A 26,226-nucleotide genomic window follows, 5' to 3' on the forward strand; every position below is an offset into this window, starting at 1 on the left:
ATATCCTTAAAACAGTAGCTAAGCTATAATCGGGGGAACATCGTTTAAGACAACGTTTTTAATTTTTGAACTTCATAATCTGTATAATCAGGAACTTTGGTTACAACGAAAGGCCAGTTTGCCCATTTGCAAACTAGTTACTAGTAGTTAATTGATTTGAGAATCCCATTTTCTGTAGTTTGTGTCGAAGTTCTGAGGATGTAAACAACAGTATTAATCTGACCTTTAAGCCTTCTCCAGTAAAATATGCTGGTTTCTTTCAGGTAGGTCAGTGTTCCACATCCCATCTAGTTTTTACAGAGCCAGTTGCTTAATTCAATTTTAGTCATTAGAGCAATTACAGGAATTGTGTAATTGACTGCAAGGTGTTTGCTTATTTTGCAGTTTGTAAAAAGTCCAGGAAGGGTGCAGGATTGGAAGGAGTCATTCCTTTGTTTTGCCAAGACCTGCATGTTTCCTAATGAAGTCCTCCCTAAAATGGAGTTGCGGACTGCTGATTTAGAGGAATAAAAGTGCAATTCCCACCCAAATATCTCCTGCATGGCATCTGGAGATGCATCTAATGCAGTGTGGGTAGCCTTATTTAGGTGCCACTTTTTTAGACCAGATCATTTTTGACCTGAGTGAGCCACTGTTCTTCGGCAGGTTAACCTGAGATTTTTCATACAAACGTCCGTGAGCAATTACAGCTTCTGTTTTATCAAGTTTACGTTACAACTCCGTCAGAAAGAGGTATCATTTTTGGTGATGCGTGGGCCATTTTAAAAGTCATTTTAAATCGAAACACCAGGTTACTGATACATTTAAGAAACCTTTGCAAGAGACTCGTTTCCCTCCGATTTAAATACATATTGTGTAATGCTTGAGACCTTTGGCCCTTAATTTGTAGCAAACAATACCTTAACACAGCTTAGAAATTTTAGTGCACGAATGTTTATTAAACTGAGATAGTGTTCTATATACGCTTCCAGGCGTATTCTACATAATTTAAAGTTCATTTGTAGATACATTTTTTTCCACGTGGGCACAACTGCAGTCAGTGCTCCGTCTTTACTGTGTCTATTATGACATCACCACATACATTGTGCTATCAGTCCGTCCCCATTATGACATCACTTGCTATCAGCCTGTCTCGAGATGTTGTCGGTTAATGTTTTGTCGGTTTCCATGTCCGGATGTACAGACTGCATAGGGAGGATTCAGGACGAAGACGTTTCATGCATGAAGCTGACATTTAGAAATGAAAAGTAGGTGTCCTGAAATATTTTAATACATCCCTACATTAATTTTTAATAATATCGTCTTTACATCATAATACTTTATGTAAGATATTTTAGTAACTGCACTCCCTGCACTTAAAACAACATTTTAAATTAAAATTTCAAGGAATCGTTACAAATTTCTCAGTTTGAGATGCTAAAATAACTGTTCGTTCTCAATTATTTATAATATGTTAAATAATGCTCTTTGTCACATTTAGTTATTCAATGTTGTAAAAACATCTTGAAATACAATTTATGAAAGTTTGATATCTGATTTGACTGAAAACCTCTTCCTTCTCGAGGAGAGCAAAATGAAAGCACCATGTTGAGGCTATAATCCTGGTTTTTCAATAGCAATAAGTGGCGTGTTTTTTTTTGTTCACCGTTTACTACAATGCAACCATGCTTTTGATTGAAGTCATCCTTTAAACTAATTGAAACCGCCTTGTGTTACAGCACAAAACAGTTGGCTAGACTAAATTTTGAAAGCGGAGATGAAATTCGTGTTAGGCGTTGCATAACCTTATTTCCCCCATTGTTACTGTAGCTGGTTTGTCTTGTACGACTTAATAAATATCTTGATGAACCCTGACGAACCGTTTCGACTCCTACCAGGGCTTTTAATATTTTGCCTTAAATCCCAGGCATTGAGACTTTGCTGCGTTGTTGAACTCCACTGGCGCTTTCTGTATTTCATTGTTCGGTGACTTAATTGCCTTTTGGTTTACAATGAAGATACAGTTTCAGTGAGCTTAAAGTTGGTCACCCGGCTTTTGTTAGCACCATTTTCAATTCATTGATCTGATTGTCCGGGCTTGTTTGTTCAGGTGCGTCTTCCTAGCCCTTTAAAGGTGGTGAGTCGGTCGGGGGATAACATTTTTATTTGCAGTGCGTCTACACATTGCCGTTCAACAAAACGGATATCTGCTTAATTTCCTTAATCGCCAATTTGCTAGGGGCACGAATCTGTTCTTAGGCGACAAGCGTTTTGCTGTATTTCAATCAAGTTATTGACTTAACAGAAACACATGGTCGATGTTAGGCAGCCAAGCTCTGTTAAATGTTTATTAAATGATCTTCTGTTTTAAGTACGGCAATGAACACAAAGCATTACCTAAATAACTTTAGTCTATCTCATGGCTCCTTAAATTAAAGCTGCAGAGAGATTTATTAGCATGTTCCTGGAAGAACAGTAAGATTATCTTCTGCGTTTTAAATCCTTGACTTGAGGTCAGCCGAATTTGTAAATGCAAAGAAATATTGGAAGGTCGCTTGGCAAAAATTATTTCTTAAAATGTTGTAGTTGGTTCTACGCTGAGGCTTTTTAAGACACCGGTCTCTTGTTAACTGTGCTGGAAATACACAACGATTGTCAGTTTGGAGCAATTTGATTTACACAACATCGGTGGTAAAGTCGCTCTGGTTTGGCGCCAGTTAAGTGTTTTCGTTGGAATGAGATGAAAATAAAACGTCAACGTTCCGTTTGTGTCCAGACATCCGCGCAGAGTTGACGCTAAACTCAGAAAAGCTTCAATAAAACTGAAGATTGTTGGTTTAACAAGCGATAGAGATTGTTGCGGATGAGAAGCAGTTAAATGTTGACAACGAAGGATTTGTGAAGCCTTAATTATGACCATTACTGTTTTTGTTCGTTGTAAATGAAGCCAAAAAAGTCATCTATCATGGTGTATAAAAATGACAGCCGTGAACGATGAGGAACCACGAAGAATGATCCGTCAGCTGTGCGCGTACAACTTCCTAGCTCATGCATGAATAATGAGCTGGGTCTGGTGAAAAAGTTTTTTATCGCTTGATCAAAAAGCTTTTTAAAAGCCTGTATTTGCTCCTTACTGAATAAGAACATCTTCCTGAATATTTCACTGAGGTACTCCTTGTTGTTTACATTTCCCCAAGTGATTAAGTGTGAAAAATGTAGCGTTTGCGAAAAGGTATTATGCAGCGAACTTTTTTATGCAAGACCTTGAGCTTTTTTCCCGAACACAAATTGTGTTCATATAATGTTTCAGATTTATTTTTACCGTCCGCCCGATGAGAAGTTGAATACACGGGTGTACAGGCACAGGAGGTCTTTCTGTTACACAATCCTAACTTTTAGAGAAAACAAATGTCCTTTTAGTTTAATGAAAATGTAATTTGCACTTCGTGATAAATAGTTAATGTTATTAGACATACTACAAAAATGTATAAAAAATCGTAATTAAGGCAACAAACGGATCAAGTTGGCAGCTCAGCAAAGCCTCTTGGTAATTGCAGCTGTGCAGTGATGGCTGGAGTTCTAGGCTTCATGCCAGCTTCCACAGTCAGGGCCAGTTTAAAGAAAATCTATACTGCAGTTTTTTTAAGGGCCGATTAGAAAATATAAAGGTTCCAGTACCAAAATGTTGCTTTTCAGACCAGTGCTGCCCAGTTGCTGTGTTTCAAGCCCCACATTTTTTTTTCTTTTTCTGATGGGTAAGATATAAGATAAGAGATAAATAAGAACACTCTATTAGCCCTATACAATTTCTTGTATTAAGAACATCTTTTTGCATACCCCAGCTTGCTCTCCATGAGACACACAGACAGCGAGAGAAGCTGGGGGTCAGAGCGCAGGGTCAGCCATTTATAAGGTGGCCCTGGAGCAGTTGGGGCCTTACTCAGGGGCCCAACAGAGTAGGATTCCTCTGCCGGCTGCGGGATTTGAACCGGCAACCTTCCAGCCACAGGCGCAGATCCTTAGCCACAGACCCTTCGTTGTGGGGAAAAAGCACATTAAAAGGTGATCAGTACCTGCTGGGCTTTGAGCTGACGCATGCCAAGTATTATGACCTCTGCCACTGCTGGTTCAATCTGTATTTCAGGAGGACAACATCTGGGAAATGTGCTGTTCTTGATGGATTTTTCCTTTCTAAAGGAGGCTGAAAAAACTTTTTAATCCTTTTACAAAAATGCCCATGTAGCAACTCATGTCAAAGCCATTTAAGTCATTCATTTCTTCTGTAAATTTGTATTTGTCGTAGATTGACATATCTCCATTTACAAATTTAGCCTTCAAATGAATACCTGTTTTTTAAACTTTTTCATCAGATTCTCACAAATGTGAGACTTGTACCTTGATCTAAACCTTTTTGTGATTGTATGGGAATATATGAAAAGACAGTGAGCCAGAGAAAATACATACAGAGATGTATAGGTAGAGAGTGGCAGAGAAAATATGTATAAATGCATACGTTTTAAAATTATATAATATTGCACTGTTAATGAGCTGTTTCCCATTGGCAAATATAGAAAAGATTTAAACTACAACAGGTGTTTCTTTTCCAGAGCTGTTTAAGTTATGAAATGGTCTTGCTGGCATTCAGTGATATGCAGAGTATTCTAAGACTTTCAATTCACATGTAATTAAAACATGAAGAAATGGGGTCTGAGTGGGTATGAATTTCTGACCTGCTGCTGATGTTTCGAGTCGACTCCCAAGTCTCCAAGATTACATTTTTCGAAACTCCCCCCTCCTCCCCCCACTACCTTCCAGCTGTGTCCCCAAAAGGCGGGTCAGAAAATAGGTTAGGTAAACACGAGACAATTTCCTGTTTTTCCCAGTTGCCGGTCCCATCTCTTTTCTAATTAATCCTAAATCAAACGATGTACGCGCATGCTGCAATACAAAGACCTTGCGCGACAATTCACAAATTGGAGGAAAGAGACTTTCTCACGTAGTTATGCTGCATTTTTAAGTAAAAAATGTATATCGGGTTGAGTGTTGTGTAGCCGGTTATTTCCGTTGAAACTGTAATTGCAAGACAGCTGTAGTGTTTTAAAAGTAAATATTGCCAATGGTATTTTCTATTTTTATTTACGTTGTGCCAAAGCAAAAATAAGAGGCTTTCGATCCTCAGTTGGACACTCGGGGAACGTGGTGCAAAGGTTAGAGATTATAGGTTAGGTTATTCTGAGTCTCTTCACTTGAAATATTTTTGGCAGCCAAGAATACTCTGATGAGAAGTGAGCCCTTCTGATGAATCAAGTTCTGAATCTTGAGACAAATAGCAAATAGCTTGTGACAAATACCGTTTTGTGGAATTTTGAAAAATGATGTAATCGGCATGCACTGAATCCTTATGAACATTCCCAGTTCAGTCTGTCTTGTAGTGCTTTGCTTGATTTAATAGTGCAATCGCTATTTTTTGTGAACTCCCGGTTGCTCACTGGACACGAGTTTTCTAATGAGGAGGCACTTGTTGATCTGTAGTTAATCGGACTGAGGATCTCTATTCAGCTTGTTCCACACTTCCACCGCCCATGAAGCACCCCCTGTCCCGACTGCAGGGTCTCATCCAGCTGTTCCTTGAAAGAAGCCAGGGGATCGGCTTTCAACAGCGCGGCCGAGTAGCGTTTCCTGATTCCCGCTGCCCCTTTTGTGTAGTGAAGTGCCTCCTGTTTTTGTTTTGAAAAGCCTTTCCCCTCGTGTCCTCTGGTGGGTGTTTCACCAGTTATTCTGAACCCCACTGGATTGACTTTGGCAGTGTCTTTTGGGGATTCATTACTTCTGTCTGTAGTCGTTGCTGTTCAGGACTGAAGCGGTTCTGTTCCTTCACCCTTGGTGGTCGTTGTTAATTAGCTCTGCTCCCCCACTACAGCCGTCGTCCCCGGACGCGCAGCATTCTTCTGGCACGTTCGTCATTGTGCGTCCATGCCCCGACGCCGAGCCACGCGGTACCTGCAGCAGCCGGCGGCGATTGGAGGAGTGGTGCCGCTCGCTGGGAGCTCTGCAGGTCCCAGGGGTTACCGTAGCTCTGCAGGCTGACCGGGCACGGCTCGTGCGCTTCTTGGACAACTGTGTGCTGTGGCACAGGGAGTCCCGGCGACACCGTGCGATATTCCCTAGTCCTAGACCTGGTCTGTAGGACTACCGCACTGGGCTTCCGCTGACTGATCCACTGGGTGACCTGTGTTGTTGCGTCTAGGCGGACTCGATATTGTTTCGCAGTGGATCATTGAAATAATTGGATCCCATGGGAAAGTGGTGTGCATGAATACATTTCACATCCAGATATTCAGCGGGATACCATTCTATTTTCTGTTTATCCGTTCCCAAGTGTATCAATAGTTCTTGTCCCCATGGCTTGATTGTAATTGGGCATTTGCCATAAACAGGAGCCTTTTTGCAGGTAATACTTGTTTTTTTTTCAAAGCAGGATGTTCTTAATCTGTGTTTCGAACAGCATTTCTGCTTGTGTAGGACTGCATCTCAAAGGCCACAGTTTTTGCCAGATACGTTATTTAAAATGCTGAGATGTATGCACACACTAGGAACTTACTTAAGCATTGCCATGAGAAAGCTGTCAGTATAAAGTAAATGTTTACTTGCAGTGGTGCCATCTGGGCAGGGGATATCATGCGTGCTCCACTCAAGTGTGCAAGTACAGGTAGCGCACTCTGCAGTTCGAGCCCTCTGTGTTCCTTCGTCGCGGGCGGGGACTTTGGAATTCTGTTTGGAGAGATTAAAAAGCTGGAGCATCAGTTGGCACACGGAGTGCTTTTCTGTCCCTTTTCTGCACAAATTGTGACCAGAAGGCTGACGATTATTACCTGCACATGGGCCCACGCCTTTTACCTTCCAGGTCCGGCCAGCTGGGCTCCAGCCCAGGGGGATGTGCGTGTGTATGGAAAAGCTCCTGTGTTGATGACATTTTTCCCACTGAATATTTCCCATCAGCCTGATCCATATGCTGCCTGCTGTTTGAAATCCTTCACCTGATTTTATCTCCAGCTCACTGTTTTATTCCCCCTTTGTATCTCTGGTGTTGACTCCTTAGATACTACATGTGCTCTGTCGCTGCCTATGGTGTGAGTTACACAGCTGCACAGTCATGCAAAGCATTTTTTGGAATTTCCATGTTTCCTTTATTTCCATTTCAACACACTCCCCCTTCCGCACATGCAGGTGTTCAATGTTACCGAAACTTTGTAGTCTATTAAAAGTTGGTTATATTTGACCACGCATTCTTCTCCCTCAAATGTAGTGGGGTTGGCTTTGCAGTACCGGTCCCTCCTGCAGCCTGTGCCCAGCTTGTCTGGCAGACCTTTAGTTGCACAGAGGGGCAGGGAGTGGGTGTGTCCTCTGTCCTTGTGATCTGGCCATGTGATCTCAGCTGAACTCAGCATTACAGTGGTGTCTGTGTGCACATGGATTGCTGTCTCCACACTGCTCAGACTGAAAAAAGTAGCTTAAGAAAGGAACTAAAGATGCATTAGATTCCTGGTGTATGACTAGAATTTCAGTTACATTGAGATTTGAAGACACAATTGTAGCCAGTTACCATACTGTATGTCCTACCTCAATACTTTACTGATGTAAACTGCTAATGATGTTACTCAATGTTTTAACGAAATACTATATGCATCTTATCCTTTTGTAGTGTATGTTTGAGCTGATGTAATGTAGGAATAGTCCGATCTGTGCTTAACAACTGACAGCTGTGCTAAACAGTGATATTTTGTGGTTGATTTTTTATTTCATTTTGACCTACTGCTTTGTAGTTGGGGGTCATCCACATAGACTTCATCCCATGTCCTTACTGTACCTCGGTTTCTGCACATCTAACACTTGGAAAGTGAAACTTTCCATTGGAGTTTTTCGAAGACAAAATTCAGCCAAAGAGGGGTTGATTCCACAACTTAAATTAATGGCTGAGGATGGATGATGTTTTCAAAGCCTGGGCTTCCATCCATCTTCCTCTGGGCTTCCATCATATTAAACAGCTAAGTAAAAAAAAAAGCAGACCAGTGCTCCTGAGTTACAAGCGAGAGAACATTCAGCCCATCTAGTTGAACCAGTTGGTAGTCAGTAGCTAATTGATTCAAGGATCTCATCCAGCTGTTTCTTGAAAGAAGCTGGGCATGTCATCGGCTTCAACATCATGGCAGGTCAGGTTGTTCCAGACTCCCAAACCTCTTTGTGTAAAGTAGTGCTTTCTGTTCTCCGATTATCAAAGCACTTCCCCTTAGTTTCCATGTGTGCCTTCTGGTTCATGTTTCACTGATAAAGGCATAGTTTTTTAGCTCAAAGAGAACTTATTTTTTAAAATTCTTTCCTAATCCCCAATTCCTAAATCTTGTGTGAAGCTCTCTTTTCAAATAGACAACTGTCGTATGAGTTTTGGGGGGCGTTAATGAGTTTAAAATTGGTTTAGTTTTTAAGTGATTTACTTTGCTTGTAGCAGTTTGTTCCTGTGCAAATAATACTAGCCGTCACTTATTGCCATGTAGTTCCTGTCCTTTGATTGCTAGCCGAGGCTGATGTATTTTTTGGCCTTCGATAGGTTTCAGTTTCACAAGAGTGACAGCCCTGGTTGTGTGGTTAGAATCGTGTGGCAGCACAGTGTGTGAAGCTTTTCAGTATGAAAAATATACAGGCGATTTCCGTCTCTGATACGACATGAACACACATAGTAATAAGATGTTTTACAAACATGCTGAGAAAATCCAAGTAAGAGGAAAATCTGCCTTGGAAATGATAGCCCTAAGGGCATAGTATGATTGTAGAGATGAAAGCCCCTCATCAGTGCAGCCATTAGGAGCTACATTAGGAAGAAATATAAATGCTTTTGTGTGAAATTGCCTTGTAAATGTTCTGTGCTGGGTATTTAAAAGGGGTTACAGTATGTAACTTCCTGAAGCGTTTTATCGAAGCAAATGTCTGACTTCTAGGTTGAGGAAAGGAAGTCAAGGCCACATCTGACCTCTGTTAATCAAACGCATTGGGAAAACTTGGCACAGGTTGCTCCAGTGAGGGAGAAACAAAGGGGACCTCAGTATTTCATTTGGGTTCAGTGTAAGGAACTTGGCTTACAAAGCTTGGTTATAGTACTGGTCAGCAAGGATCAAATCAAACTTTCATCTGTCATCGTACCCGTGACCGTGGTGATTCTCAACAAATAATTGCTTTTAATAGTTTGGACTTTTCAAATTTCAAATGGCTTCACTAGGGGGCGCATAACCAGAAGGCTGTGGGTGCAGATCCTGGTTGGGGCAATGCTGTTATGATCCGTGAGCAAGGTACTTCACTCACGATTCTTCCAGTAAAGTGACCTGCTGTATAAATGGGTCTCCTGGACAGCATTGTACATTGAGTAATTGCTATCAATTGAATTAGCTGCTGGAATAAAGGTTTATTTTTCTTATTTTAATAACTTTATTTCTATTCAAGTGTTTGTCCATTGGCTGTGACCGTGTTGAAGAAGAGGTTCAAGGTTTAGTTGATTTCCCCTACAGGAGGTGCAGTTTTACTGAAAGTATATTTGTCCGAATGTCTCTAGAAGGATGGGAGGTTAAAGTTCTTTTCAGGGTTAATACTGGCCCATTTTAGACATACTTCATATTTACAAGAGTCATTTACGAGCGCAACTGAAAAGGACAGTTAACACATTGCAGTAAACTCCAGTTTGACTCTCAAACATGACCTAAATGGTTCTCTGTATAATCCTTCTGCCTGGATGTCCACCCAGATTTGTTCGAATCCCTTGGAGAAGGAGAAAATGTAATTTAGGTCGTCTTTCAAAAAAGTGTGGGTATTGGCACTATGAAGTGTTCCGCACGTTAAAAGATTGCCTAACAGATTTCTCTAAAATGACCTCCATGTCTTGATGCTAATTCAAACTGCAAAACCCAATTAAAAAACAAATGTTGGAATTCTAAATAGATTAAGCAATCCTGGATTTAGATCATAAGTACAGTCTTCATGATGCTAAGTCATTACTTGGTAGAAAAAAACTTTAACAATAATTAATGCTTTGAGTCTTTTTGGAGTGGTCTCTCCCAGCTTTGCATTATGGAATGGTGCAATTGTTCATTCTTCCTGGCACAATCCTGTTCTGATTTTTTGGGCCACTCCTGGCCATTCACTGTCTTCTCATCAGACCTCTCCAGCGGAGCTTTGGCCTTGTGCTTCAGGTCAATGTCCTGCTGAAATTTCTAGTTTCAACCCAGTTTTAGGTGTTGGGGTTAACTCGAACAGGTTTTAGCTGAGATTCATGTGTACTTTGCCAGTGTTTCCCTCAAAGTTTACAAGTCCCTGTTGATGAAATGGAATCCCATGATATGTTACTGCTGCTACCTCCACTCTTGACAGTTCAGATAGTGTTGATGAGGTGCAGTGCTGTGTTGGGCTCGTATCAAATGTAAACCGTCGCCTCCTTTGACCACAAACTCGTCTGCTGCTTCCTGGCAGTATCATTTCCTTGGAAACCCGTCTCAAAGTCACTCCTGGTTTCACAGTGGCATTCCTAACCATTTTTCTGCTTTCCTGGACTCTTACTAGTGTCTGGGTGGTACGATGCACCTTCTACCTCTTAATGATCAGCAACATTTGAAATGTTCTTGTAACCGTCTTCTGATCTGTGCTTCTCTGCCTCTTAACCTTGTTTTCAAAAGCTCCTTGATCTTTGATGGGTTTTTCATCTTGCTGTATGAGATGTGGCTTGAAGTTCAACATCTAACTGAAGAAACCTGAAGAGACTGATGTGTTTATTCTGAAGTCTAGTTAAACCACTTCGATCATACTTGGAATTCATTACAATAATTGTGACCTTTCAAGCGTATTTTCTTCCCCTGAAAAAGGGATGGAATCTTTATTCAGTTGAAAATGTTTTAATATAACTTAATTAAAAGTTCCATACATTTATATATATAGTCTACTTCAAACTGATGAAGCTATTTCAAATATAAACTCCTATTTAAAAGTGTCACAATTTGAGGCTCAGACTGCAACATATGGAAACTTTGCAGGGAGGTGATTACTTTTTGCAAGACACTTGTTTGTGGTTTAGTTTCTGAACACTGATTCATTGTTGACACATTTGCTGAAATGTGCTTAGCTTTTCAGGAGTCCTGGCAGTCCTGTTGCAGTGCTTGTAATGAATTTAAGGTGGAATATGAATGCTGAGTCTGAAAACAAGATGAACGGCATAGGAGCTCAATTGTTGAAGTACTTTGCTACAGCAGAAATGCAAAACTGTGTTAAAACATTAAAAGTCTGCACAAATACCATTTTTCTTTTCGTGTCATAACATTTCACGTTACATTATGGAACAAGCAGAGGTAAATCCCATGCTGAAAAGTCAACATTTGGGGCGGAGCAGTGGCTCTGTGGTTAAGGATCTGCACCTGTGGCTGGAAGGTTGCCGGTTCAAACCCCACAGCCGGCAGAGGAATCCTACTCCGTTGGGGCCCCTGAGCAAGGCCCTTAACCCCAACTGCTCCAGGGGTGCCGTACAATGGCTGACCCTGCGCTCTGACCCCAGGCTCTCTCCCTATCTGTATGTCTGTGTGTCTCATGGAGAGCAAGCTGGGAAGCAAGAAATTGTAAAGGGTTAATAAAGTGATGTTGTTGTTGTTGTTGTTGTTGTTATTATTATTATTTGATTTGTCTACACAGCTGAAACGTCTTACATAAAACCTTGTTCCACTGCAGCTCACCCACTCAAACCTCTTTTTCTTTTTAAAAAATCAAACTTAAACCAATAAGGGGGGAAAGGCCTTTTATTTTACTTAAATACATGGCTTTTCCTTTCTGAAGTAAAACCCTAATTTTTCGGGTACATTTGTCGGTATAATTTAAATCTTCTAAGTGCTTTCTGGGCATTTTCCTAAAGCTGCCCACTGGGTAGAGCTTCTGCTGATCGGAAGATTGCAGATGCTGCGTGTCGACTGACTAGCTGCGAGTTGCAGAAGGGGTTCACCTCTCGCACACTCGCGGTTAGAGTGTGAACTCATAAACGCTCCGCTCCACAGCCTGACCTCCTGCGACAGGAAGTAGCCATTTTTCATTTCTGACTGCACTTTGCCAAACCCCTGTGTGCGCCGCGCCATTGACGTGCTGTGTTGCTTTGGCAGCTTTCCCATGTTCTCCAATGTCATTGTGAAGGAGAAACAATTTGTTGACTTCTAAGACAAAAAGTTAAAAATAAAGCCCAATTTGCTCAGTTCGTTCTTGGTTCACAGACTTTCAAGACCTACTGTGCTCCAGGAGGAGGTACAGCTTTTGAATGCTGTTTTTGTTATGAGTCTCTTGTTGTGTAGAGGAATAGTGTGACTGCAGTCATTAATAGTTTTAGAACTTTAACATTCCATTTGCCAGTGACAAATGGAAGGGTAACTCACAAGCTTCCTGCTAACGCCTTACCTCCATTCTGATTTTCTTCCATCTAACAAAAATCGTGAAGGAATCTTCATCCTAAACGTGATGACCCTGAACGTTCCGTTGGTTTTTATTTGTTTTAATAAATTATAATTTTATAATTTCTTTCTTTATTATAGTTAGTAGTTAAAGAGTAGGTGACCTGAATAATCTTGCAATGAGCTGTGTGTGCTGGTTGTTTCACATGTCATTTTGTTTACTGTTGTAAGCAAACGTTTATTTGAAGATGTCCAGCAAAGCTCTTCTTCCCAACACAGCTGCCTGGGTTAGATATACCCATTGCCTAATGTAAATACTATACAGATTAGGACAATCTGAATCTTGGGTATTCGTATGCTTACATTATTCAACAAACACTACAGATCCTAAATATCTCAACTGCTGCAAAAACAGCGCTGTGGCTGAACGAGCATAAAGACATTAAGCTGTATCTCTACTACACAAGGTTGTGGTCCTACCACAACCAAACGTTTTTCTCATATCCTGTAACACTGTTCTATCCGACATCACAAATGCCTTGTAGTGCAGACCCAGTTGGTTCATGGGCGCACTTAGCTGACACATTGAGCAACGTAAAGGAAGGAGGTTTCTGTCCCATCCTTGATCAAATCATGTTTATTTAATGTTGAATGTAATATAGTGTCAGGTGTCCTTCAGTCTGGAATGTCAAAAAAAAAACCTTTTGCAAACTGCTTCAGATTTCACAAACCTCCTTCGCACATGTCAGTGTCAACGATTGTTAACGATGGGTCAGGTTCAGGAAGTCCAGATGTAACCGTCATCACAAAACGGATGTATTGGGGTCAGGCCTCTGTAATCACCTTCAGGTGCTGCTGAAATGCCAGGAATACACCATTGTTTGTGTGCTTTTATGAGAGACAGCTGTATTGTAGTCAGGTGGCTACACATGGTACTATGAGGCTCAGATGTACACCCCATGAGATGTTATTAGGAGTCGTCAAACTTGAAGAGCTACGCACCTGAAGAGAGATGGTTTTTGTTCTAGGTGGCATCAGCCATCACTGATTATTATTTTGTTGAGTATCATAGTGGCCAATGAAACACCACTTTGTCAGTGTAAAGCTGGTTAGTTGTGTTTTTGAGTTGGATGACTTGTTCATTATCTAGTGACCATCTGCTCCAGCCATCTCAAAAGTGTAGCTCTTATCCGAGTTGAAGGAGTCTTCAGTCATTTTCTTGTTGCTCCTAGTGTTTCACCTTGCCTGTAGTTTCACTGGGCTGAATTTGAGGAACATGTTGTGCAGCCCAGCTCTGCTTCTCATTGTCACATAGTAGTCTTCACATGAACGTTGTTAGCCATTTAATTCCATAGGTTCTCTTTTGTTTGGGGTTGTATCACAGTGAGCTGCTGCAAGGCAGCTCAAATCACTGGCATCACCGTGCAGTGGAGTTTACTGACCTGCTTTGAACTGTTTGTGTTGCGTATGTGCGACAATCTCTCCTCTGTGCCTGCTTGGATTCAATCCTGGGCTCCAATCAAGCACAGTGCCACCCCCGAGACAGCAGACAGCTCTGCTGGACCAAAAGAGCAGCTCCTCTAATGCCCCAGTGTGTGTGAGGAAAGAGCATTATCAGCACCTTGACTGAATGGAATGCCTCATTTATATCTATAAAATGTAACTGAAAAGGGGGCAGAGATACTAAGCACCAGATACATGTTCTTTCTGAAGCATTTCAGTCCAGTTATGGGGGGAAAAAAAACAACCGTCAAAACGTGGACAGATTGTCTCGAGTCCCCCAGTTCTGAGGTCTCTTGAGGCCTGTATGACTTCGCAGCTGCTGATGTGAGATTAACTGTCATATCTGCACGTAGCGCACCCTTCTGGATATTCTGTACTTTCCAGGTCCAGAAGGGCTTTTCAGGAGCATCAGAGAACAATCGCTTTCATCCTATATCAGATCAAAATACATCCATGAAGCTTCTAGGCATCAGTGGATCTCCAGTTTGCTTCAGACCCAGTAAGGGGTAAGGTTTGAATGAAGGATCCCAGTGACGCATAATAACCTGAGATTCCAACGCATTTTATGGGACTGAGTGAAGACCAAAGATTTCAGCTGAAGTCACTGGGTTTCTCCTGCTGTTCCTTGTGCTGTTTGTAAAATGGCTTCTTTAGACAAGGCAAACAAGGCTGCTTAGACTTGTAGGTTCCTCTGCTGACCCCCTCCAGTGAACTCGGTTTGAGTGTGTGGAGGGAGCACATCTGAGACTGTGGAAGCTGCTCCAGCTGCAGGTATTGCCGAGGCACATTTCTGTTGCTGTTGCGTGCTTAATGGACGGTACAATAGAACAGCACAGAAATATCTCTCTTCCATGGGCGTCCCCAGATTTTATACTACTGAGAAGCACCAAGAACATGACCAATGGGAACCAATAGCCTTTGATTTTTTAAGTATCTTGATGTAGTAGGTGCTTGATATTTTACAGCACAATGTGTACTGTTTTTTTCCCTTTGTTCTGATTATAGAACAGAATGTGCCCCTATTGCTGTAAATTCTGCAGATGGAACAAAATCCTTGTAAATCTGATTGCCAGCATCTCAGATTTCCTCCTAAAACTGAACTAAGTTCAGTTTTGCTACTTAATTGAATCGGGTTGATTTCTCTATGAAACCAACCTATGAAGGAAGGATTTAGGTACTTCTGACATCAAAATGTATAGGAGTACAAGGACTGTCCTCCTGAGAGACGCTGTGCTGAGTTGCACAGAAACCAACGATTTTCACAAAAATGGATCTAATTTTCTTAACAGTCTAATCGGTAAAATTAAATTTTCTTTTAAACAGTAGCCGTTGCTCTCCATTGGTTTTGGTTTTTATAAAATTGTTTTTTCCCTTTGACTACCTTTGTCACGCCAAAATTGGTGGAGATCTTATCCGTGTTTCTTCAAACATGCATTTTATTTAATAAGTCTTTCGTTTTCCTGCACAGAACTTAATTTGGAGTTCCAGGATTTAGAATTTTGGTTCTTTGACATTTATTCTCAGCCAGATCTCTTGACTGACCCGTAATAAGTACATATCTTGAGTCTGTGTAATACTTTTCAATTCCAAAAATGGTAGTTAAAATTTGAGTATAATATTTGCTATCTGTCCACTAGTAAGTACAGTTTAAATGCTGTTAACCGTAGTCAAAATAGGCAGAAATTTTATACAAGAAAAGAGTACAGTATTGTAGCATGAAAATGTCATTTCTTCTCAGAGGCAACAAAAGTTTTTGTCACCTAAAAATAGAATTTTTCCTCCGTTTTAGTTTCTTATCACCAGATTGCTGAGCTTTTCTGCTGTTTGTTTTTTATAACTGGACTGAAATACAAGAAAAACAACCGTCAAAACATGTACTGATTGTCTTGAGCCCCCCGGTTCTGAAGTCTCCTGAGGCTTGTATGGGTTTACAGCAGCTGTTGTGAGTTTAACTGCCATATCTGCTACTTCGCTGAATTATATGGCTCATTAGCAAGTGTGAAATGTACCATAGCCTCTTGGAGCATTATTGTAATGGAAAGGTAAAAATGTGTCTACATGTCTCCCACCCCAAAATGTGTTCGAAGTTGTCCCCTCTAGTGCTGCTGTAGAGGTGGAAAATGAATTAAGGAGATTGCGGAAGACCTGACACCTGAAACACTCGCATTGCAAAAAAAAAAAGCCCTGATGACACCTAAGATTGTAAAGATGACAAGTGGCCGTGAACTTAGATTGTGGAATCTTTCTTATTATCCTAAATATTTCTTTTTGTTCAATCTGTAAACCGTGAAAGTCCCCCATCACAGCATATATAAGACTGCAGTTTGTTGCACCCTCTATTTTTCGCACTTTAGAAAACACATAATTCAGCTGTAATGTGAAAGCTTTCACATTTCAGGCTATTTTTGATACTCTTCGGTGATACATTGCGGGAATATTAAGCTGTGCTATTCATTTATGTTTTGCAGTAAAAAAAATAATCATTTTGGACTCTTGTGTGGATCTACTTGTCATGAATTTTTCGATAGATTCTGGTGAAATTGTTTTTTTAACAGCAGAGTACTCTCCTTCACGCAGTTGCTAAATTGATATAGGAGCGAACTGTAAGACAAGTGTGAGTTCTTTGAGTGGAATAAGCTCTTAGCACTTATGTGGTGGACTACCCCTGTAGGCCAGCTAGGCACTTTCTGCCTTGTCAATAATAAATCCCAATATGTATACTTGACACTTCACTAATATGGCATTTTATGTGTCTATTGGGCATTCATGAATAGATGAAAAGTTACAAACAAGAAGCTATTTGGCCTTCCCAACCCATCTGGTTGTTGGCAGTTAATTGATCCAAACTGTATCTTGAAAGAAGCCAAGGTATCGGCTTCTACAGTGTTGCACACTCCTACAAACCTTTGTGCCTCTAGTTATGGGGTATAAAATGTACTTATGTTTCAATAATTTAAGTGCTATGACATGGCTTACAGGTGACCTCTAAAATAGTGTCATTGCACACTTAAATGGCAAAAGGCATCTCGCATTTACCTTGCTGTTAATGCTGTGCTGGTAGCAGGCTGTGTTTAGAAGTGCATTTTGTAAAAACTGTGCTATACAATAGTCCATTTACAAAATGTAACGGAAGAAAATGCAATAAATTGATGTAGGAAAAAACAAATCTTAAAAATTATACATAAAAACTATAGTGAAAAGCAGCGTTTTCCCAACCTGGTTCTGAAGTATAGCACCCTTGAATCCTGTATGGTCTTGTTTTGATTCTGAGTGAGGTTTTAATTATTTAATCTGATCGAAACCGTAGGCGAACCAATCAATAGTTTCCTGTACTCAGAGCTTTCCTTGTTGTATGTCATGAAAGTGACACACAGGAGTTTTGTGAGTTCTGTTGCAACGTGGTTTAAAATTGTTACTCCCCTAGATTTTTATAAACAGCTCTTCTCAATAAATGATGTGAAGACACAAAGGGGAATGACATTGTCAAACATTCCCCAAATAAGGGCTCTTGGTGCCGTGTGAGCCTGTTGGTTAAATTTGCTGGCAACCAAGTCACTTGAGACAATAAATCAGAGGAGAGTAGAAACCCAGCATCTGGCAGAGGTTTCATGCTGATTTCTCACCTCGGTCTATCGTTTAAGAGCTGAAACACTTTCAGAAATGCAAGCTGCCAGTTCAAGTAAAGAGCCCGACAAGCCAAGCTAATGTGACCGTCGCAGTTCCACACGGGCTCGTGCCCTCCGCCGGTTCGTCCCGCAACACCTGGGGTGCGAACCCGGGTCTCCGGCGTAACCCAACGGGGAACCCGCAGCATGAGCTAAAGGGCACCTGCCTCAGCCCAGGCAGCTGAGGTCTCTGCTACGTGCAGGGTGGGCGATGACATCACTGTGCTCAAACTAGCTCCGCTACACTAACGATGTACCCTGGGGGTACCCTGGGCCCAGAAGTGGGCAGACACTAACAGATTAGAGCAAAGGGTTCTACAATCATGGAGCCACACGTGAGCAGGCTCTCACCCATTGTGTGGAGCTACCCCTTCAAAGAGTGAGAAGGCTTGACGTGGCAGATTTTAGATTATCCAAAGTTTTAGATAAGTATTCTGCAATAAAATGAAAAGGTGCAAATAAGAGTATTTGGCCAGCACAAGTTATGTGGTTTCTGTAGACTCAGGATTTTATCCAGCCATTTCCTGAAAGAACACGGGTTGGTGACGGGTGGTTGCTCCAGACTTCCCCAGATATAGGCAAAGATATGCCTCCAGGTCTTAGTTCTAAATGGAGCTTTCCTTTTCTATTCCCTATTTATTCCGTCTGATTTGTGCTGTAAGGTCATTTCTGAGGAAATTAATGGTGTTAACTTTGTCAGTCTTGAAAGGAGACTGAATACTTGAATTCTGTTCCCTTTGGGGCAGCATGGTGGCACAGTGGTCCGAGTTCTGGGGCCCTGGGTTCAGTTCCAGACCTGAGGTGCTGTTTGTGTGAGGTTTCTTCCCATAGTCAGAAGACCTTGGATTTCCAGCCATCCATTTTCTAATCGCTTCATCCACGTCTGGGTGGCGGTGCAGCCGGAGCCTGTCCTGGCAGGCAACGGGGGCAAGGTGAGAGTCCATCGAAGTAGTTTGAAATTTAAAAATTTTCCCCCGACACGGAAAGATGCTGCTATCGCTGGCTGTACCGTAACGTAGCACTTAGGAATGTTGCTGCAAAGATAAGGAAGAAGCGTGTGACTGTAAATTAGTACTTTAATTCGAATTGTGGGAAGCAGGAAATGTGGTTTTTTAAAAAGCTTTCGAGGTTTTGTGCTTCTATAGAAAGAATTGCGCTTTGACCAGTGATGGAGGTAGAGATAATTTTAATTAAGAAAAAATGCATGACATTGAGATAGTTGGAACACTTAGAATGGTGTTTAAATTCAAACGGAGATTTAGAATTATTGACCTTTTTCACAAGGGGTGTCAAAGATTTGCAATGCGTGACCAAAAGTGCTTATACTAGCAGTGGCAATGATGGATAATGTAGGGGACCGATGGTTTCAACTTGCATAGTAACATGGAGATATTTTTTTCTGCCAAGAAATCCTTCGTCTGCTCATGACATAGGCAGTTTGCGGGAAAAACCTGCAGCAGCCGGCTGGCTTTGCCGTTACCCGGGAGAAACAATCGTGGCACACCGTTAATTTTTGCGTTTGGATATGCTCAGACTATAAAGTCGCTGTTAAGACGGTATCGGATTCTCGAAGCGGAAGGTCGGAAGAGCTTGTTTCTTCTGCAAACTCGGAGACCAAGTGTGTGTATCGGGTCCCGTTGCCTTTGCCTGAACTTTCCCGATGAGTGGAAGATTTTACAGCATGAGCTGAGCTCAAGCTTGTGACACTTACGTTTTCAGCGCAGGCCTTAGGTGAACTGCTAATTTTGTCGGCTGCTCTTTTTTTATTAGAAGCGCTTCTGTTTTATATAACACGTTTTATGCTCTGCAGCATGTGCTGGGGTACAGTTTGCACTTAATTACCGCGTGTCTCCAGTGGTGCGATGATATTCGCTCTCGGTGTTTGCATTTTGCTTTATTATGGTTTTGACAGGTTTATTGCCCCATTATTAGGTCATTTACGGTAAAGGGTGCATAGCCGTAGAGAGCTTCAGGGATTTAGCCTGTCAGCGGATTTCAAGGGAGTCTGTGGATGCCCGTGGAGCTGCATGGGCAACAGGCTGTTTAAACGTAATAGAACCGATGCTTTAATTGTGTGCAAACATACTGCAGTCCATCCACCCATCCATTCATTTTCTAACCGCTGTATCCAGTACAGCGTCGCGGGGAAGCCGGAGCCGATCCTGGCCAGCAGAGGGCTCAAGGTGGGGTACACTCGGGACTAGACACCTGTACATCGCAGGGCGCACACACCCTCACTCGCATCAGAGCCAGTTTAAAATCAACTTGCATTGCCTAGCTCTAGTTTTTCTGTTAGTGATTAATTTGTGGCAGCATCTATAACTCTTGGGATAAATGTTTACACTGCAAGCTACAGTCCTATTTCAATTGGCTTAGTACAACATGCTGCATATAATATATTCTTAGTCCTGGGGAGATTGAAATGAATGAATGAACTGATGCCATTAATTGCAGTCTGTGCTGGTCTGTACTTACCTGAATAGGTATGGTTGATGGTTGACCAATCTATAGCAACCCTGCAGTTAAAGCAGGCAGACTGAGATGCAAACAATAATATGATGCATATAAATCACTCTTTTGCCAATCCAGCTAAATAGTGCCCAGTCCTCTAGCAGATTAAATGTGCCTGTGGAAATCGTCTGCCTCTTTTTTTAATCCAATTTGTTTCATTAACAGTGAGTGTAGACCTGCTTTGTGGGATGTTTAGTTTTGAGGTTTTATATTGGCTTAATCTAACAAACTTATCTTTGTGTCCTGGATAGAACTACCGAGGTCAGTTCTTAATTTACCAAGCTAATATCAAGAGAGTGAGACATGAAATTAATCAATTTATTAGTTCTATTTTGATTTTATCTGGTTCACACAAGAGCTAATATGTAGTTTGGGAAATGCCTCAACATATGATACTGAATGTTTTTTGTTGAAGCTGATTTTTTTCCCCTTCCACCTTTAATTTCAGTTTTACTGGCTGAGTGACAAATAAGAGCAGACAACACCTGAAGCATGAGTGGAATTTGACCTCCTGTTCTCCACAGTCACTGCCAATCCAGCGAAAAACTGTTATTACAGTTTGAGACTTTAAAATAGCTCACATGGGCCAGGGCGGCTTGAGTTGTCGTTCGGTTAAAACGCATAGAAATGCTTCCTTGAACCTGTCTAAAGTGAAGCACCAAGTCACAAAACACTGCCACTTGCACTCAGTGTCACAGGCATTCAGAGTGAATGATGCCAAGTCAAAGTACAGTACCCAGACTCACTCAGTCCCATACCCTTTTGTCCAACTTTTCTGTTCTATAAATGCAACTGGATTCATAACAATGTTTTGTGAGTTCAGCTCTTGCGCGGGATCAGATCATATTCTACTTTGCACTGATGGCTCCACTAAAAATACCCAGCTGTGTAATGGGTGACAAATTGTTGCTTTGGATAAGAGTCCGCCTGATTGAATAATTCTTTATCTTTTTCCTTTAACCTGACGTGATTCATAGCAGACTCAAAAAAAAAGTTGTTTATAGCAAATATCAGATGGAATCTCTATACCGGTGGTTAGTACACTGGGGTCTCACAGCACTGGGGTCTTCTGTTCAATTCCTGGGGTGCCATCTGTGTAGAGTTTGCTTGTTCTTCCCATGTTCGTGTGGGATTCCTCCCTCAGTCCGAAGACTTGTTGGTTGGTTAAATGGTTTCTATGAAATTGGCCCTGGTGTGAACGTCTGTGTGCCCTGCGATGGACTGGCGTCCCATTCAGGGTGTACCCTGCCTTGAGCCTGTTGCTAGCAGGATAGGAGCCTGTAATGGATAAAGTTAGAAAATGGATGGATCTATATACTGGAACTCATTTGGATATGGGTTACATTCTGAGAGGCATTAAAAAATGCAACAGATGAGTAATGGAGTCAATAGCCTCTGTTTCGTTTCAATTCCTCTTGATATATATTCGAGTAGGGTAGCCATAATTATGAGGCCAGTAGAGGAAATGGGCATTTTTTTGGTCATGGATGCTTGTTTCTGTTGTAAGACTCTCCTTGCCCAGTGAAACAACCAGGTATTGATTGTGCTATTGGAAGAAAACATTCTTCTTTTGCTGCTTCAAATTTCTTATAGTTTTGTCCACAGTACGTAGGATAAAGAAAGACCATTGTAGTTTAATACCAAGGATGTGTCATACTGTGCATTCAGCCTTTTTAATACGGCACACGAATAGGATGCTGTTGCTTCAGTGAGAAGATCCTGGATTGTCTCAAACCTTGGGCTTCCGATAATGAAGGGTTGTAATTGTGACTGAAAGGAGATAGAGATGAAGGTGGGGGTGATGTCAGACTTGAGAAATGTTTGCTTGAGCCTTTCTGAATGTGGCTGTTAATTTTGTAATTTATTTTGAAACCTTTACCGAGTGTGGTGCTGTGTTCTTGTGAGACGAGCTATTTCTGTTAATTCAGCAGTGTGTATTTTATAGCTAGTTGCTGACAGTGGTGGGCCAAGTCTATGCCCAGGCAGATGGGGAGGACCTGTGTGGAAGGTGATGGCTTGTTCATGTTTTTTTTTCTTTCTCTCCTCTAGGCTGTTCGCTGCTACGATTCTTTAATCTTGAAAGCTGAAGGAAAAGTTGAGCCAGAGTTGTTTTGCCAGCTAGGTCACTTCAACCTCTTACTAGAGGATTATCCAAAAGGTAAGTTTCACCCTGGACTTCTTATTAAGACTTCACGATCTGAATAGTGTTGCTGAAAGTGCTTGGGAAACTGAAATTAAGTACAAATAAGTAGAAAATGCTGCAAGAATGAGCTCATAGATATTCCTTACCACATTTTTTCAATTTGTTTTAAACTTCAAATGGAAAACTTTACTATGTTTTACTTTATTCATTTGGTTGTGCTGGAGATTAGGATAATTGTAACATTAACAGAATTAATGTGTACATTTTTATTCTTCTCTTCCACTTTCTACTAATTTGTAACCACATATTAAAAGGACTATTAATTGCTTCTCCCTTATGTGCTCTTTACTATATTAATGCATCAGTAATTAAAACATTAATTTCCCTGTGCAGTTGTTATATTAAATATTTGCTATAGACCTTTTTAATGTTAAATTGTTAGTATTGGCAGTTTGCTCAATTTTTTTCCCCAGTTGTTTGGGTTTCACTAACCTGATTGGAATTGCTGGCTCTGGGTTTTTCACATCTAGGCTCATATCACAGCGCGTCTGCAAACCCTATGACCTCACGCATGGGTGAGGGGAGAACGAGGAAGTATAGATAACTCCTCTGACACCCGCCCAATGTTTGAGCCAATCGTCTTCTTGCATGTCAAAGGCAGCAACGCCCCCCTACCGGAGGTCCAGAGCTGTTTGGAGGAGAGGCGCGTTCCTCACTGACTGAACGGGTAGTGCCCGGGAGGCAGCAGGGGTCACTGTATGGCTGAGAACTGACAGGGCTCTGGCTGCTTAATCCCATCCAGGCCATCCTCTCAGACAGCCAGGAGTGCGCCACCATTTGGGGAATCTTGGTCTAGTGACGCAGGCAGAGATGGTTATGACGTGACCAAGGCACAAGTCTGTGATCACAGAGTTTGTGTGTTTCCGACAGGTGTTCAGATGAGCACTCATTGGCCCTGATATGTTCACTCTTAATAGGAGCTAATCTGGTGTACTTCTCTATTTGCCCAGCAGAGGTGCAAGAACGAGATGAAACAGTTTGAAAAGGGTTTTTTAATGTTTAGGGATTTAATCCCATCAGATTGGTTGGATATTGTGCTTGTATTTGCGTTTTTTCTGCATTATGGTCATTATCTCTTAACCCTTATTACAAGCAGTCACGATTTATGAATATTTACATTTAGCATTAAATGCAATGGGAGTGAAAAAAACAAGACCTGTTCCTTAGCGCTTGACAAAATCACACCATCTCTCACCAGTGGAGTTTTCTGAAAGCCGGCGGTCGCTGCTGTGGGGGTGTAATACTGTGGTCAGGCTTTGTGGGCGATTGCCAGGATGAATTGGACCGCCTTTTTAAGAAGGCAAAAGGAGAACGGTTGGGTTTAAAATATTAACAAAAATATTACAAATGAGATGATTATTTTACATACCTAGCCCCTTGCGTAGTCAGTCGGTAACTGATCCCAGGATCTCATCCAGCTATTTCAGGGTATCTGCTTCAATAATGTGGCCGCGCAGCTTGTTCCACACTCCCACATGCCTTTGTGTAAAGACATGCCTCCTTTTCTCAGTTTTAAATGCGCTTCCCTTAAGTGTCCACCTACAGTATGTTCTTCAATTTCTTTTTCACTGTTGATTTTCAAAAAGCCTGATGGGTACTCAGATTTTAAATACCTGAATCAAGTACCTTAAAGTCTGTTTTGTTCAAGACTAGAAAGATTCTTTCAGCCTGTCAGTGTACCAGCCTGGACTAAATGTTTTATACAACCTGGTATAGTAGCTTCTCCATGTTACGCGTTTCCCATCTTACTTTTACAGTTTTTCTGCTGCCTGCATGCCATCATCTGCACTGAATGTCATCTGCCTGTTTGCCCAGGCCTGAATACTGCTGCTTTCTGAGCCGTCAGTTAGAAATGGGCTTGTTAATAGCAACATACAGGTCTCCGTTCCCATATTTGGAAAGTAAACCTTGATTATAATTTTTTTCCCTTTTTAAAAATGTTTTTAAACACGGGTGTGATTAAGGTGGGGGCATCGTCACCCTGCAGGATTGTGTCTGTGAATAATTTGTGCGCGTTGAGGAATGCCATTGATTGTGAAGGCCGTGCTTCAAGCGGCTGTGAAGCTGTGAGACCCGGACTGCGTGCGGCAGTGTTTTCTGAATGTTGGGGTGGCCAGGCTGCTGCACGTGTGCCTTCGCCGACCCCATGCGTGTGTAAGGGGGTGTCTCCCGGCAAGCCTCTTCGCCTTCCTGTGCTTCTTCCCACTAAATCACCGCCTGGCTGCGACTTCCCTCGGCCCGCTCAGGAAGCCCGGAGGCACACTGAGCTGAGCTGCGATCACCACAGTTTGACCTGTAATTTGTTCGCCTCTCGGCAATTTAGAGCTTAGCAGCGGGTTGTACAGCACAGACCTATTGGAGCTCTTGATAAGGAATATTTTTACTTTGTGGTTGAAGAAGTCTTTCTGAAGGTATTAGCTTCTAATTCAGAGTTTTTACTTTGTGGGAAAAGCCCTGTTAACTTTCCATCTTATTTCTATGGATGTAGATTATTGGGTTAATAAGCAGGATGTATGATGAAGATGATGATGAAGGGTGATTACCTCTCCTTTAACTTGCTGAAGGATGTGACCACAGTGGGGGTGTGAGGCAGAATGTGGAGTGGGGGGGCAGAGACTCACAAAGAGCTCATTATTGTTGCCAAGGCTGCAGCCAAGCTAAATTCCCTGAACATTTGTTTTAAGCCTCCCCCTCCGGGACCTGAATGCATTTTTCGAGAGTTTAGATTTTTTTTTTGTTGAAATAGTTTGCATAAGTTGACATTTAGGGCGCACACTTATTTTTCTATAAAAACCTTTGGTCTGCCTTGCTTCATGATTGCAATTACTCTGAGTGGTTCTCAGAATTGTCGTTCCAGACGGTTTTTGTTATTGCGTGGTACACAAGAACTGTCATTTTTGGGTCTTTGACAGCTGATTTGAAAAAGGGACCTGTTAAAAACCAGAAGTCGTCGGTGTACTTAGAAGCACTGAGGAATGAGCTTGCCTGAATTAAGATGTTGAGCGATTGAGCTGGAAAAACCACACCATGCTTGTGTAGAAGTTGTTTTAAGTGGGAAAGTCCAAACGTAACAAATCACTTCCTGTCAAAATTGGAAAAACTGATTGGGAAGAATACTCCTACAAGTAATAGTAAGGAGCATGTCGAGCTCAGAAGAGAACATTGCAAGCTCCGCGATCACACGTCGTCCTGACTCTTGCATGTGGTTCACTTCTGTTTCTTTTCCCAAATTTATTTTTTCTGTGAAATCGTTTTTGGTAATGATCTAAATGACCAGGTGGACGAGCACAAGATTAAAACGGTTATCCATTTTCTGAAAGCTGCCTCACTCCTGGACAGGATGATGGTACCTCAAGGCCTGTCCTGAGAGTGCAGTGCTCGAAGCGGGCTCCAGCCAGGACAGGACACTAGTCCCCCTCAGGACAACCAGGCACTCAAAATGGAGAGCGAGCGACTGATCTAGCCTGCATCTCGTTGGGGATTGGAAGGAAACTGCAGCGTTAATGCCATTATCCCTACCTCTCCCTTTAAAAATGAAATGACTTTGCTTTTTAAACTGCAGTGTTTCATACACAGATCAGATTTGGCTGGGTGAATAGTGCTGTCCCAGAATCATGGAGTATGAACGCACCGCAGAATGGTCTTGAGTACAAAAAAACACAGCAGGAGATTAACAACGAAGGTCTTCTAGGACACTTTTCTCTACATTATCTCAACCAGTATGTTTTCTGTTATTTTCACGTAAAGATAGAGAATATTTTAAGAATAGTGTTTGTACTTTGTGGATGTAGTACTGTTGAAGTTTTTGCTTTATTGTAGGACTGCAAGGATAGCTCATATCCTAACAAACTACACACTGTGCTAAAGCCACATGCAGAAAACAATATAGCAAAATACAATTTCACAG

At 41.7% G+C, this 26,226-nt stretch overlaps 1 protein-coding gene across 5 annotated transcripts in view; it reads left to right on the plus strand.

Annotated features, from left to right (window-relative positions):
• Positions 1 to 26,226, plus strand: part of kdm6a (lysine (K)-specific demethylase 6A) — a 104,213-nt gene that overhangs the window by 15,262 nt on the left and 62,725 nt on the right. For 4 of the 5 annotated variants that reach the window (XM_088605543.1, XM_088605560.1, XM_088605551.1 and 1 more), the window contains exon 3: positions 22,166 to 22,274. In XM_088605543.1, the coding sequence (XP_088461669.1) occupies positions 22,166 to 22,274 (109 nt within the window). Of the gene's footprint in view, positions 1 to 1,170; positions 1,248 to 22,165; positions 22,275 to 26,226 lie in introns of those variants that run through there. The other variant, XM_088605578.1, reaches the window with a different exon arrangement.

This window comes from Lepisosteus platostomus, chromosome 2 (assembly GCF_059453375.1).
Source record: "Lepisosteus platostomus isolate fLepPlt1 chromosome 2, fLepPlt1.hap1, whole genome shotgun sequence".
Taxonomy (NCBI): domain Eukaryota; kingdom Metazoa; phylum Chordata; class Actinopteri; order Semionotiformes; family Lepisosteidae; genus Lepisosteus; species Lepisosteus platostomus.